At 39.5% G+C, this 15,893-nt stretch overlaps 1 protein-coding gene across 1 annotated transcript in view; it reads left to right on the top strand.

Moving 5' to 3' along the window:
• The window catches only part of Cpvl (carboxypeptidase vitellogenic like), a 116,313-nt gene extending 111,106 nt beyond the window's left edge, over positions 1-5,207 (top strand). The window contains exon 12 of the mRNA XM_042685059.1: positions 5,100-5,207. Coding sequence (XP_042540993.1) covers positions 5,100-5,207 — 108 coding nt within the window. The remainder of the gene's footprint in view (positions 1-5,099) is intronic.
• Positions 5,208-15,893: the final 10,686 nt, after the last annotated feature.

Here is a 15,893-nt window from a genome sequence, read left to right as displayed (position 1 = left end):
TTGTTTCCCATCTTAACAATGCCATGTCCTCTGTTATTGATCCTTATATATAGCTGCTCAGAAAGTAGGCAAGGTCATCAGGGAGGTCATTAAGAAAGCAGGATACCACCAACCTGACCTTCTCTGTCTATACTGCTTGATTGTCAAGGACACAGAGGTGTGTGTTCAAATGTCAGTAGAGTGGATGCTCAGGAACAATAAACTAAGGTGATGTCATAAGTAGGTGTCAAACACATTTTCCCTTGGTATAATTTCCTGCTGTTGCTATGAAATAAAATGGTTCTAAACAGCAGTACCCAGGAAGTCTGTGGGAGCCAGGAGCTGTGTCTCACACCTATAATCCTAGCTACTCAGGAGACTGAACATGTGAAGATCAAAGTTAAAATCCAGCCTAGGCAGTAAAGTCCAGGAAATTCTTATCTACAATTAACCACTTGAGCTCAAGTGGTAGAGTGCCAGCCTTAAACAAAAAAGCTAAAGCATAGTAATAACAGGATCACTAATGACAAAGGTAAGAATGTCGCTCGCTCTAAAGCAATTAAGTTGATGTCAACTTGATCACTGTTGGAATAATAGTTCTAATGATAAATATTTTTAGATTGTCCACAGACATCATTCTATTAAATCTTTACACAGCTCACAATCACACCCCAAAGGAGTAGTTCTTTTCTCACAGCAAAGTCAGAGAGCCCAGAGAGGCTAATTGCTCGAGGACACACAGCTTGCACACACACCTTTTGCTCCTGAGCCCTAGCTATTAGATCCTGTCCTGCTCCCAGACTGCAGCTATAGCTCTGAAGGCTGGATGACCCTTAACTCAGCCATATTCAGCTCAGCCTTTCTCTAGATCTTTGCTGGCACTCATCTAAGTTGAAGCAGCTGGATTTTGTCATGCAGATGACTTTTGAAAGTGACCTCAGTCTAACTAAGATTGTACAGAAATCCCTCATCAGATCCCTGCTGATGCCAGAGATTTGGATGGATGAGGCTCTTCAGGGAGGGAATTCTAGCTTGCAATGTGAGGGAGAAAAGGTTTCCTCTAGAGTTTCAATGAAGAGTTTCCCCTGTCATACTTGTTTACTTTCAGTCTGTGACCAACATGGGATGTGTTTCCAGATGCTTGCGCTGGGTGAGGGGATGTTATGACATGGAAATAGTAGAAATGAGATGAAAGCCACACATCATGAACAAGGCAGGCTAGGCTTCTTCACTGGGTTTTCAACTCAAGCCAGCCAACTCAAGCTGCAGGAAGCCAACCCTGACCAGATGTGACCAGGCTCTGCTCAACGGAGAGTAGCAGGCTTTTTTTTGTAGCAGGCTTTTATTGGCTATTCTGTGGTGGGCAAAAGTTTGCTAATTGTCCATTAGTCATGGGCACCACTGTAAAACATTGTTTTTCTTCTTGTGCACACGGGTTTTGGCCTTGTAGTTGAGCTAACTGTGGTGAGGTTATTGACCCAGGAAGTTCTGTGTCCCTCTCACTGCTGACCACAAGCCTTATTAAAGGATTTACAGCTGTTGATTGAGAAATTACTCAGTCTTCTTGTTTCTGGCATAATTATCTGGCATAAATGTCCTGGCTCCATGGTTTGATCTGGTTTTTATGATAAGGCTGAGCGTGGAAGAGCTGTAGCTGCTGAGAAAACTCAAGATCAAGGTAAAAGAAACACATGCCAGATCCAATGGGCAATTGGCCAAGTTGACCCTGTATTATAGTCTTGAACAAAACATTCTCAAATGATCAACATGTGTGTATGCAGAGCTGAGTCGAGTCTGACTCAGAGCTTTGAAGCAGCAACAGGGATAGACAGGATATAAAGACAGAGATGTCAAACCTTTTATCCCATTTTAATCACCCAGCATTTGTAGGCTCCAGTGAAGAGTCAGTGTTTGTAGCAAAAGCAGAGTTGTTTATGCAAAGTAACCTAAGCAACTGTTATCATAACCCACACAATAGAGGTGTCTGTTATCTCTCAGCAACTAATAGGAAACTTAGGATGCATTCATTGCTCAGCTGTGCAGCCTCAAAAACTAGCCATTTTTAACTTAGTGAAATGTGGTTATTTAAGTCATTATTAAGTTAAGCAAGTGAAAATGTAGAGGTGTTTTTCAGTGGCATACTGATAACCTACCAAGTACAAGGCCCTGAGTTCAAACTCTAGTACCACAAAAAAAAAAAAGAATGAATAAGAAGGAGAAAGAGAAGAAGGAGAAAGAAGAAAATCTAGAAGATATATTTAGGGGTTGTTTTGTTATCTCCCCCTTTGGTAGAAATTCCCCTTGTTTTTCATGTCATTTGTGTAGCCCTAATAGTTACAATGGACTCCTAAACTGTAAACGTTTGCATTTGTGGTTTTATGATGAAGAAGTTGAGAGAGCACAAGGATGGGGACCGAAGAAAGCATATGCTCAGTGGGTAGCAGGTTAAGGGTCCAGAGTGCATCTGCCTTTATCACTTCACCATAGTCCCTACCTGTTTCCCTTGGACATAGATGATAGATGGGCGCCGTAGTGATTCCCAACAAGGCACAATGGGGCATAAAACAAAAGTTCATATTTATAGGTGAAAGGGGTCAGTCTAGTTCTAGGCCTACAAATGTAGTCTTACCCTCCCTGCCCCCCCATGAGCTATCCCCAAAAGGCTGTTAAAAAGTGGGAAAAGGTGACTGTAAAGCTCAGTTTAAATAACAGAATTATTGTACAAAGTACTATGACCTGATTAAAATACTGATAGGTCAGGTACAATGGCTCATGCCTGTAATTCTCCCTAACTACTCAAGAGGAGAAGAAAGACTAGGATTGTAGTTTGTGACTAAGCACAGGCAAAAAATTTGTGAGGCACCATCTCGATCAGTAAAAGTTGGTGTGTAATGGTAAACTTGTCATCTCAGCGATGACAGGAAGCATCCATAGGATTGGGCATAAGCATGAGACTATTCAATAAATAACTGAAACCAAAAGGTCTGAGGGACATGGCTCAAGCACCTGCCTAACAACCCCAAGACCCAAAGTTCAAATCCAATGTAGTACAGAAATGAAATGAAATAAAATAAATAAAATGAGCATTTTAGAAAGTGCTCATTGGTAGTTGTGTCCACGGTCATGGTTCCAGCCAGTTAGCTCACTTATAAGTATATGATTTGGACAAACAACCTCCTATCTCCAAAACACCTGGGCACTCATATAAATGATCCTGCACTGCGGGATTTGTGAACTGCACAAATTTAGAGAGCTTTAGATGGCAATGTAAAATTTATCTTATAATTTTGAGTCCATTAGCTTCCAAAACATGGCAGTTGTTAGGAAGGGGATGTTTTTTACAGGCACTAAATCTATTATTTGTTTATGGCTTAGTTCCTTCAGACTGAGGCAGGTAAAAGAACTCAGATTCTTCTAAAGAGCCTTGTGAAGAGGATCATTGATCACTGATTGTGCCTACTTGGTAGAAGTTACTGAGATACTCAGCACTGATGACTCATGCCTGTAATGTTAGACTGAGATCTGAAGACAGGTTTTAAGCCAGCTTAAGCAAAAAAATTCTGTGAGACCCTGGTCTCAAACCAATCGGCAAAAAGTCAGAAGTAGAACTCTGGCTCAAGTAGTGGAGTTCCAGCCTTGAGTGAAAAAACTAAAAAACAATGCTCAAGCCCTGAGTGGAAACCCTAGTACTGGCATACACACACACACACACACACACACACACACAAAACAACAACAACAAAGCTGTCACACAAAGTGGCAGCTATATTGCATGTGTACCTCACTTAGAGCACTAGTAACTCCTGTTCGTTCTCCATATATGAAGCAGTGGCCAATTCAGTGTCCATCCTTGCCTTTGTGCAGGCCTTGTGCAAAGGCTTCTCATTGCCCAGCACTGAGAGCATTTGCAGTCACTAGTGCCGAAGGAATACAGAGATCTATCTTCCTTACTCGGAGCCTTACTCAGAGATGGGCCCTCATGGGATCTGAGCTCAACCTACACTAGAGACACCTCAAGGCTTGGGTGACACAACTGTAGATATTTGTGAAAATTGGTTTATAAAAACTGTACATTTAATACATTTTAACTTTACTCTAAGGAAGAAACTATACCCACACTTTGAACTCTGGTTAATAATGTGATGTCAAAATATTTGGGGGGGAAGTGGTGCTGTAGCTCAAGTGGTAGAGCGCTCGCCTTGAGCTGAAGAGCTGAGGGACAGCACTCAGGCCCAGAGTTCAAGCCCCACGACTGACAAAAAAAAAAAAATATTTGGGGGAATTGATGGATGGACAGTTGGCTGAATAAAGGTATGCACCTGTGAGAAAGCAAAGGGAATGGTAAAGAGGAAATTGAAATTGCAAGGTTGCTATGTATTTGAAATTTTACATAATATGATATTGGAAAATACAAGGCTGTATTAATGCTGCTCAAAAATGATCTTTTATTTCAAATCTAAAGATTTTTTCCCCCTTTCCTCTCCTTCCCTCTTTTTTCTTTATTCCTTCTCTTCCTTTCTTTTTCTTTCTTTTCTTCCTTTCTTCTTTCTTTCTTTCATTCATTCTTTCTTTCTCTGTTTAAGAGAACCAAAATATCCCTTTATTACTGAAAAAATTCTGAGACAGAAGGTATCACTCAGTTGGAATGCAGTGGTAGTAATTGTGGGAATTACAGGAGCCCTCTGTTTGGTTACAGAAGAACCTGGCATGGGGTAGAACTCCCCAAATTCAGGACCTAACCAAGTTAAACTCAGAGCACAGCATTGCCAAATGAGGGGACAGGAAGAACCAACTCACCTTCCCTAAAAGAAAAAAGATAAATTTTGTGCTAAAAAAAATGACAGAATACAACTGTGTGAAATCAGATAGATATAGAAGTTACTTTTAAAAAAAATTTTACCTTTAAGATACCTGTTATTAAAACTATCAGAAATGAGATCCAAAGGCTTGGATCCATAGGATCTGTTCTGTTTGACTCTCCCCCCCCCCCCCCCGCCACCCCTCCCCCCACCTTCTCCCTCTCTCGTCTTTCTCATTTTTATCTCTGATCTGTATTTCATATAAGTTTTAAATACATTTTAGTCTAACAAGAAGTTTCTGTTTTGTTTTTGTTCCCCAAGGTGATAGTTCGAGGTGGAGGACATATTTTGCCCTATGACCAGCCTCTCAGATCGTTCGACATGATCAATCGATTCATCTATGAAAGAGGATGGGAACCTTATAATTGATGCACTAAATCTGTGTTCCTTTAAAAAGTGTTCAGAGTTTTAATCGTTGAAAAGAACACATTTTTTTAAAACTGAAAACATCATATAAATGAGGAAAGTATCTTTTCATAACTGCAAAATGTTTGTCATCAATAAAAATTAACTATCCTTGAAACAAATGAGCTTTTGGGAAAGATGGCTTATTACAAAAGAAAGAATTTCATGACTTCGAGTTTGGAAGGATGAGTTCTGTGGCACCGATTCAGACAATGGATAAGCAAGATTTGAGAGTCTTAACTATTAATTGTGTGTGTGTGTATGCATGTGTACACGTGTGTGCTGATCTTGGGGCTTGAACTCTGGCCTGGGTGCTGTCCCTCAGCTTTCTTACTCAAGGCTGACACTCTACTGCTTGAGCCACAGCTCCACTTAGGACTTTTGATGGTTAATTGGAGATAAGAATCTCATGAACTTTCCTTTGAATCGCAACCCTCTTATCGCAGCTTCCTGAGTAGCTAGGATTACAGGACAGGTTTGAGGCACTGGCACCCAGCTAAACTAGGAATTTTAAAGTTTCCTAAGTAAGCAAAAAGCTCAGTAAGTTAAAAAAGTTGTAAACAATTTCCTTTTGGTAAATATGATACATTTGAAGGTGTTCAATAAATAATACTGCATTTAAAAAATAGCTGTTGCCAGCTATTTACCTAGGAGGCTGAGTTGTGAGGATGACTGTTCAAAGCCAGCTCAGTGAGGAAAGTCCCTGAGATTCTTATTTCCAGTTAACTGGCAAATAATAAAAAGCTGGAAGCAGAGGTGTGCCTCAAGTGGTAGAGCACCAGCTTTGAGTGATAAAGCTAAAGGATAGTGCCCAAGCCCTGTATTCAAGCCCTAGCACTTTCACTAAAAGGAAAAAGAAAGGAGAAAAGGCAAAATTAAAATGTTAAAAAAGAAAAAGAAAAGATAAAAGGGAACAGCTGTTATCACACCTAACAATGAGTGAAGTTATAACAGCCATGGAGAAGAACTTTGTTTAAAAATGTAATGTGAGTATAAAATGGAGCTGTGAGTTTCAGAAATAGGAATCCTATATAAAAGCCTGATGTGTCCATTTATGATAAGGAAACGGAATCTCATGCAGAGAACAAACTTGATCAGCTCTTTTCCTTCCTTCCTTCCTTCCTTCCTTCCTTCCTTCCTTCCTTCCTTCCCTCTTTCTTTCTTTTTTTCTTTCTTTCTTTCTTTCTTTCTTTCTTTCTTTCTTTCTTTCTTTCTTTCTTTCTTTCTTTCTTTCTTTCTTTCTTTCTCTTTCTCTCTTTCCTTCCTTCCTTCTTTCTTTGTTTCTTCTTTCTTTCTTTCCTCTTCCTCCTTTTCTTCCTTCTGAGTTTTTTGGTTTATTTCAAGTGTAATAATTTATCAGACCGAAGGACACTTAAAATGAGTCATTTTAATTTGACTTTAAAATTCTCTGCTTCCTGTCACAAATAAAGTGCAACCCAATTGTTGGAGTTACAATCTGAGATAAACTAGGACCAAGATATAGACATTTACAAGTCTACATGCATTGTTTATTTTCCAAATGAACTACCACGTCCCTGCAGACTCTCCAGTTTGGCATCATGTGCACATATCTCTGAAATTCCAACATCATTCCTCAATTACCAGTCTATGAACTGGTTCACTGGAGAATTAATTTTGTAAGAGTCAACTCCTATTCTTGCTGCAAATATTGAGTTTGTTCCTTTAACTCCTCATTTTGTGCCTGATTACACTCAGGTTTGTTATTTTCCTTTTTTAAGGCTATATTATTCATGGTGCTCATGTATGAGAAGCCATCAAATCAAACATTCTGGTCAAAAGCAGATTAATTATTGCAGAGAGTAAATGAGCCAAGGAGTATGCAAATTTTTTTTTTCATCTATCCCTTTCTGCAGGTTAAGTTAGCTTAATTTTGATCCATAAACATGTAGCAGAAAAGTTACTGACTTTGATTTGAGACCTGGGATTTAGTCTTACCTGAGCCACCATGAACTTTGAAAGTTTTGGATACTTCACTTCTCAACAATAACTTCCCAAGTCTCAAAGAAGGGTCACCAGAGAAGATTTCAGAGACGCCTTTACATTCACAATCCATTTCTACAAGGGTAGATGAGATATTCAATCCCAACTATTCATGGATTGTGTATTTGAGAGCAGCTTATTTGCTAAAAAATTATTTTTAAATAAAAAATTAATATTGGCTCTTTTTGAGTTCATGGACAGAGTGACAAAAAATTTGAGTTGTTCAACATGTATATTCCCACCTATAGTCAAAGGTCACAAACTCTATGCCTTCTTTCAGCTCTTATAATATGTGCAAGTGGCCAGTCTAGGTTTGCTTAGTGCCATATCATCTGCTTTTCTTAGTACTTTCTGCTACTTATTTTTCTGTCTAAGATGTTCCCAAGCACAGTTCTTAAGTGCTCTTTAATAACCCTAAACACAAGAAGGTTGTGATGTTTCTTTTAGAGAAAATATGAATGAATGTTTTTATCTAGGCATGATTTATACTGTCGCTCTTATATTCAATGTGAATGAGTCAACAATACATATTAAGTAAAATGACTAAGAAACACACATGGTGCATGATTATGTATTGACTGATTGACAAGAATGTTTTGACCAAAGGCTTGATGAAAACTAGTTCTAGATCTTCCTTAAGAACCAAGGTTTAGAATTTACCAATTCAATGTTAGAGAATTAGCTATTGACAGAGCATTTGAACAGAGGGACTGGCACAAATAATGCTGACTAAGTGGAAATTGTGTTTTCATTTTTATCAACTCTCTGCCCCCAGATAAGTGGTGTGAGTGGAGGTGGGGACACAACTTTTATGGCCTTCCACATAGTGACTCGTAACTAGTTCATCTGGTCCAAACCCATAGAGACTGACTCTCAGATACTTGGCTTTAAAAGAAGAGAGGGAATAGAATTCCAGAAACCAAAGAAAAATAAGTTTTCTGGAGCCAGTCCTTTAACAGAGACTATCCAAGTGGGATACCTACCTTCTATGAGATTGATATAACCCATTAATGTCTAGGCAGAAAACTCTAGAATTCTGTCTATACTTGTTTTATTTCAAAACGAGATCACAGAAGTGGTGGGACAAAGCAGGAAGGTTGAACCAATGCAACAGCAATACTCAGAAGACACTATGTTGGAAATGAACTTTATAACTTCGGGGAGAGAAGAGTCAGGGGGAGGGACAGCAGGAGAAAGTGAGGGAGCACTGCACTCACCACAAGAATTGCACACGTTTCCTTACTTATATAACTGTAACGCCTCTGTTCATCACCTTTACAGTAAAAAGAAATGAGATAACAATCAAGCCTTGTTAATACTTAATGCTAGCTGATCGCTGTGACCTCCCTAAATCCAGATGTAAGATGGTCTAGTGTCTCATGGGACAAGCAGCAGCCACAAACAGGTGGAATTGTGTAGAGGGGGATTCTCATGGTTCTGAGCCCAGTATTTTGCCAAGACTTGCAATTTTGGTTGGTATAGGATTGAGTGCATAAAGACAAAGGCTGCCAAGAGCACATCTTCGTATCCCTTTGTGCTGTGATGAGGTATAGGCGTGCAAGTAGGCCTGTTGCCCCCCCTCCCCTCCCCTGTCACCTCCTGCAATGTGTTTAAGGAAGCTGTGAAGCCTGAGTTACGCCTTTTTCTTCAACAAAGACCAGTTCTGTAGACTTGCTATCACCTTGTTATGGCAAAGTGGCTATTGTTGCTGTCTCACCTAGCAGGTGTTTCTGGAAAAGTATATGCAAAATCTCTCATTTCAGAGTACAAGTGATGCTTTCACAATTCCCGAAAAAGTTAATTTCATTTGAAAAGAACAACAAAAAAGTTGAATCTATGACAAGAGCATTTTGAGAACAGATGTTTGGAAATGTTACCATCTTACTATAAACACATTACAAGAACAAAAATGTCCTTGAAATCCAAAAAAGTTTCAGCAAAAATATTCGCAAAAAATAATAAATGGGATGAAGCAAGGCATGCTGGGAATGAGTACTGATCATCTGAGAGGCATTTCTCCCATGTGGGTCTAACCAGCTCTGAGTGCTGTCTTACTCAGTTCTGATGGACTTTGAAGCCATGCATTAAAATAAACTGGATATGTAACCAGACATTAATTGCTACATTATAAAAGGCTAAACCAGGATTTTTTCCAAAATAACAAAAGCTATCCAACCTAATGATCTAATGAACATTAACAGTAATGTTTTAGAATGCAAAATTACTTTGTAGTGTAATAAATCAAATGCAATTATAAAGATTAGATATTTTAACTTTTATCTCTATCCTTTTAAAGTTTCTACTTTAAAACTTTATAATGTATGTGTTATTTAAGCAGTAGTGCATACTTACATTTTATGTATAAAGAAATATTGATATGCAATTTGGATATACCTTCAACATTTTATTTCAGTATTACATGGAACTCAGGGCCTCATGCTTACTAAACAAGTACACTATCAGTAAACTATGTACGCTCTTAGAGTCAAGAATATTTTAATGATAAGGCTGACAGCAAAAATATTTAGATACTATTGCTTGAGAAGAAATGTCAAAGAACACTTAAGCTTTGTATTGATTTTACTAAGTTAAAAGGTAGCATCTGCCAAACACCAGTGGTTTATATCTATAATCCTAGATACTCAGGAGACTGAGATCTGGAGTTTTGAGGTTGGAGGTATGTCCTGGAAGAAAGGTCCAAGAGATTCCATCTTCAATGAATCAAAAAAATGCTGGGATAGAGCAGTGGCACAAGTGGAAGAACTGCCAATATGAACAAGAAAGCTGATCAAAAAAGTGAGGCCCTGGGAGAGGAGGATTGGGTGGGAGGGGGTGGAGGGAGGATGGGAAGGGACGGGAAGGAGAAACAAAGGAGGAGGCTACAATGCTTGTAAGAAATGTACTCATTATCTTACCCATGTAATTGTAACCCCTCTGTATAGTATTTTCACAATAAAAAAAAAAGAAAAGAAAAAAAAAATTTTTAAAGTGAGGCCCTAAGTTCAAGCCCTGGCACAGGCATGAAAAGAAACAGAAATGACAGGGAAGGAAAGAGGGAAGAAGAAAGAGAAGAGAAATTCACATTTGAATTGGAATTCTCTGAAATATTGCTATCAATTAATGGTTTGTTTATCTAAAATCCCTAAATAAACTTTTCTTGTGCCAACAAAAATAGATGTATATGATCAGAAACCAAGGCCTGAGATCTTGTAACAAGTGCTGGCTTAAATGCTGACTTACAGAAAATCCAGTGCTCCCTTCTTTTCTTCTTGTGTGTAACAACTTACTTTCTCATGACCCGGGGGCGATCATTATGTTCGTCTTTTGCCATTTAAGCCCTCATTCTAAGCTCAGAAGCCATTTGTAGCCAGGTATGGCTGCTCATAGCTACTTGGGAAACTGAGATCTAGAAGATGGTAGTTTATCCAGCGTAGGCAAAAGAAGTTCTCAAGCTTATCTCAATCATTAAAGAACTAGACACAGCAGCACACACCTATCATTCTATCTATGCAGGAAACATGAATAGGAGGATCAGAGTCCAGACTGGCCAGAGCATAAATGTGAGAAATTATTTTAAAAATAACTAAAACAGAAAAGCTTGGTATATGGCCCAAGTAGTAGAGTACTTGTCTAGCCAATGCAAGGCCCTGAGTATGAACTCTGGTATAGTTCCAAGAAAAATACTAAAGAAGCCATTTTGTTCTGGTCCTTAAAGCTGGCAAAAAAAAGATGACTGGCTGATGTCATTGTCACATAAGGAGTTTGTGTCCTGGCATCACTCCCAGCTACTTGCACAGATGTGTTTACTTTTATTTGTATGTTCTAATAGTTATTGATATTAAAATTCTGAATATTGAAAAAAAGAAACATTCGCAAAACATACCTAGAAATTATTCATTTTCTTGCCCCTAACACAGCAAGCCTAGTAATTAAAAGCGGATTTCTTGTGATTTCTATCTGCTGGAACCTAAGGAAAGACATCTGTTCAACCATTCTAAAGGGATTTTTGGCAACCTTTGGAATGTGACACTGGATTGGGTGCATTCCCCTAGGCTTTGTGCATTTAAGGAGAAGGCCAGGGCTGTGGTTGATACCTAATACGATTTTACAGGAGATTTTATTTCATCTAGCCAGATCTTTTAAGCAAAATCTTTCTCTTAATTTTTTACTTTTAAAATTGCAAAAATAAAGACTTTTCATAGCAAAAAATTGTAAAATAAAAACTTCTCCATATCCATCTTACTTCCTACTCAGTGGTGACCTCTGATGATTAATTCATCTCTCTACCTTCCTCACAAAGAAAGACAATGATTGCCACCAAAACACTGGTGTTGCTAGAAGAAAGAGACTCTATCAGGCAGTCAAAAATCAGAAAAGTAAAAGTAAATAAATACCACCAGATAAGGTGTCAAAGCTCAGCAGAAATATGAAAGCCAGTGTCTGTGTCTTGACATTCAGCTAATACTTACTGGCACTCACTGACAATTTTCAAAAGAATATTTATAATCAAAACTCACATGTAGGAGGAAAATGAGGGAGGGGGTAACAAGTTTGACAAGAAATGTGCTTATTACCTTACATCACTGTAAGCCCTCTGTACATCACCTTGACAATAAATAATATGGAAAAATAATAAAAATAAACATAAATCTTATGGTATATTTTTTTAAAAAAGCTCACTTGTAAAATGGGTGCCATTGGCTTGTACCTATCATCCTAGCTATTCAGGAGACTGAAATCTGAATACTAAGGCTCAAAGCCAGGCTTGGGCAGGAAAATCAGTGAGATTCTTATCTCCAATTAACTACCCAAAAGTTGAAAGTAGAACTGTGGTTCAAGTGGTAGATTGCTAGCCTTGAGTGTAAAAGCTAAGGGATAGTGCCTGGGCCTTGAGTTCAAGCGCCAGTACTGGCATAAAACACACACACACACACACACACACACACACACACACACACACACACACACACACACACACACACACAAACACACCACATACACATCCTGTAATTTCTGGTGGCACTTTAAATTTTCATACATGAATCAAAGGGAGAAAGGGAAATGCTGTGACTGCTGAGGAAGAAGAAGAAGATATTGTATACAGAAAACAAGAAAATCCAAGTTCCTACATTAGTAGAACTTGTGAAGAAAAGTTCCCCAAATTCCTGGTCTAGCCATATTAACCATCTTACAGCATCTTGTGCCATATTTAAACTTCTCACTGCCAAGGCCTATTCTTGATGCTAAAGACACAGATATAAATTCCACCTTGCACTCTCTAAATAGGAGGGGGAGAGAATGGTAGGGCCAGTGAATAAGAAGTGGTAACCCCAGCTCCCATCTGTTTTACCAAGGAAAACTCAAAGTGCCTGGAGAGCATACTGTTACTCATGGTAGGGAAATGGCAGAGCTTTAGGCTAAAAACAAACATCAAATATATAAGAGCTTGGAGTAGTGCTGCACTGGAAAACTGGAGCTGGTTTGGTCAGAAGGGTGGGAATAGCAGAGAAGGATTTTGTTTACTTGAATATGATAGTCCATTCAGAGTGAAATTTCAGCTGGACATGTTTTCCTTGCTAGGGCTGAGTGGCACAGAAGAAATGGAATTTCTAAGATGTATCTGGTCCCTTAAATGAGCTCCTTTGACACTGAAAGCCTTCATATTTGCTAGCTTGGAACAAGTATGAAGATCCTTGAGAGTTCTCATTTTTTATGGAATAAGAGATAGGATTCTCTTCAGGCTTCATAAGTATATGAATCTGGGCTGGGAAGGTGGCTCAGTGGTAGAGCACTTGCCTTGAGCTGAAGAGCTGAGGGATGGCGCCCAGGCCCAGAGTTCAGGCCCCACGACCTGACCCAAAAAAATTTTTTTTAATTAAAAAAAAATAAGTATATGAATCTCCACCGTTGGCCTCTGTGTTGGATGATCAGAGAGAGAATAAGGAGGAACTAGCGCAGACAACAAGTGATTGTAAACCTTAGTTCCAATTTTTCTGCTATTTCCAACTTGCTACTGAATCTCTCTCCCCCGCCTCTCTCTCTCTCATCTCTTTCCACCTAAGCAGTACAAAGTATTGAGTCCATATTCAGCGTAGACCGTTGCAAGGAAAAATGGAGTGATCCTGTATTATTATGAAATGTTTAGGAATGGGCCCCAAAACTAGTTGGCTTAAAAGTACTAGAGTCAACAGCTCCCATGAAGAAATCTTTCCATAAAGATAATGTTGGTCAGGCTAAGAACATAGGTCTGTGTCATCCTCTCCTGTTTATTGCTTCATGCAAATCCCTACATTCCCAATAGCAGGTAACTCCCAAGGAAAATGAGATCAAAATCCAGAGGTGACTCAGGGTGACAGGGTCATATGGCATGGGCATAGTAAACATGAGACCAAGTTGCTTTGTAAGCAAAGCAGGCAAGGATCTTTTTTTGAGACTTCAGCTCATGAACACAGGGAGCTAATGCTGACTGAAAACGAACAGCTTCCAGGAAGTCCTCCTGCTTCTAGTCTTTCTTGGACTTAATCTTAGACACTGCTACTGTTTCACTTTTTTTCTTATCCGTAACATTCCTTTTTCAAATTTAATCATTCTTGTTTAAACACACCAAACAACTGGGACACAGAAAGATTAAAACTATATTCAGTCTCATGCCTAGAACATTATCATTGTTAGCAGTTTTCCTCTCCTCCAGCCTTTTCGCCATGGCTTTTATTGTTAGCACATATTACTAGTACAAATGGGTTTCACTGTGATAGTTCCATAGATGTACATAGTAAACATTTTATCGTATTCAATGTTATCATTCTCCTCCCCTGACTGATCCCCCCCTCAAAAAGTTCTCTTTTCGCATTTATGTCTTTGTTGGTGGTGATGGTTGTGGGGCTTGAACTCCAGGCCTGGGTGCTGTCTCTGAGTTCTTTTGCTCAAGGCTAATGCTCTACCATTTTGAGCTACCGCTCCACTTCTGGTTTTCTGGTGGTCTATTGGAGATAAGAGTCTCACAAATTTTCCTGCCAGGACTGGCTTTGAACTGGGATCCTCAGATCTCAGCCTCCTGATTAGATAGGCTTACAGGTGTGAGCCACCAGCACTTGGCTTTGCATTTATGTCTTACACACACACACACACAATTTCATTTTGTAATGTACAACTTGGAGCTACATGTTCTCCAACTCAGTGGCTGCCAAGTGCTAACACATGATGTCAACAATGTCAAAACCCTCTGGCTTTAAAGACTTGACAAAAACTGGTTCCAGTCTCTGTATTTAGTTGTTTATTTTTTCCTGCTGCTTAAATATATGAATCAGGTGACATCATTTACCTTCACTTAACCACTAATTCTATTTTCTCTTGTTCATGTCTACAACCACACTGTATCAAAGGAAATACTTCCTAGCCTCTAAGGTCTACCCAAGAGTACAAGATACCATGGAGCTTTCTGCCATCCCTCTCCCCTCCCTCCTGGCCAATATAATCATTTTCTTCTGTGTGTTACCTGCCTCATTCCTGGAACATATTTCTATCTTCTGTTCTAGTTGTTTTGTTGTTGTTTTGTGCCAGAAATGGTGCTTGAACTCAGGGCCTGGGCACTGTCCCTTAGCTTTTTTGCTCGAGACTAGCATTCTACCTCTTTAGCCATAGTTCTACTTTCCAGCTTTTTGGTGGTTAATTAGAGATTAGAGTATGTCAGGGACCTTCCTGCCCAGGATGAACCTCAACCCTCAGCTCTCAGACTCCCGAGTAGCTAGGATGACCAGTTTGAGCTACTATCATCATCCATCTCCCTTGTTGTTTGAAGTTGCCCTTTCTATCTCCCACTGGAGCAGGTAGCCAACTTTAAGACTCAGCATTCCTGCTTCCCAGAGGTGAGCAGCAAGAGGAGAAACAGGACTCTGGAAGAGTCCAGATTTTGTTTTCCAAGAGCCCAAGGCCCAAGGGGAGGATAGGTTTTTGAGGAAGCAGAAAGGCTTGGAAAAATAAGCAAAAATGCCAGACTTGAAGGCAATTCTCCCAGCAGAGCAAGGTCTGTGGGTGTGCTTTCAGTTGGGGGGAGGGCATGTTGGGGCCAGATCCCAGAGAAGAGCAAGTAGCTGGGTGAAGTTAGAGGCCACGGACCTTGAGAAATTCAGACTTGCCTGGGAACAGGAGGCCACCAGCTTGAAGGGGCCCTTGGGAAAGTCATGATATATAAGTTCATGAGCAGAGGACTTGTCCCCAGAGCTCCCGTCGCTGCCTACAAGTAGGAGAGATAGAATAGCTGAGAAAAAAATTTTCCCCTTGCTCAGCACAACTTAGAATATAAAAGAAAATTATTGTAGAAAATGAAGAGATGCCATGTTTCTTATCATCTGAATACATGGAGTAATATTCATTCCTGATAGTTACAATCCCGGACTCACAACTGTTCACTTTGAGGAATAGAACTTGACTTCAGCTGGGAAGTATTATCTGAGTGCCTACATGTGTCAGGCACTGTCCTGTATGGTATGGGCCAAAGGAAGCTTGGGATATCAGAGCCCTCGAGGCAAGAAGTCAAAGTAGAGAGACTTGGACTTGCTCACTTCCTTACCCACAAACAGAGGGCCAAACATATAATACCTGCTCAGGAAATATTTATTGAAAGTAAAAACTTCACATATGGGCTATGTA

The sequence above is a fragment of the Dipodomys spectabilis genome, unplaced genomic scaffold (assembly GCF_019054845.1).
Source record: "Dipodomys spectabilis isolate Male_0828 unplaced genomic scaffold, ASM1905484v1 ptg000092l, whole genome shotgun sequence".
NCBI classification, from domain to species: domain Eukaryota; kingdom Metazoa; phylum Chordata; class Mammalia; order Rodentia; family Heteromyidae; genus Dipodomys; species Dipodomys spectabilis.
This window is presented reverse-complemented; position numbering and strand designations above follow the sequence as displayed.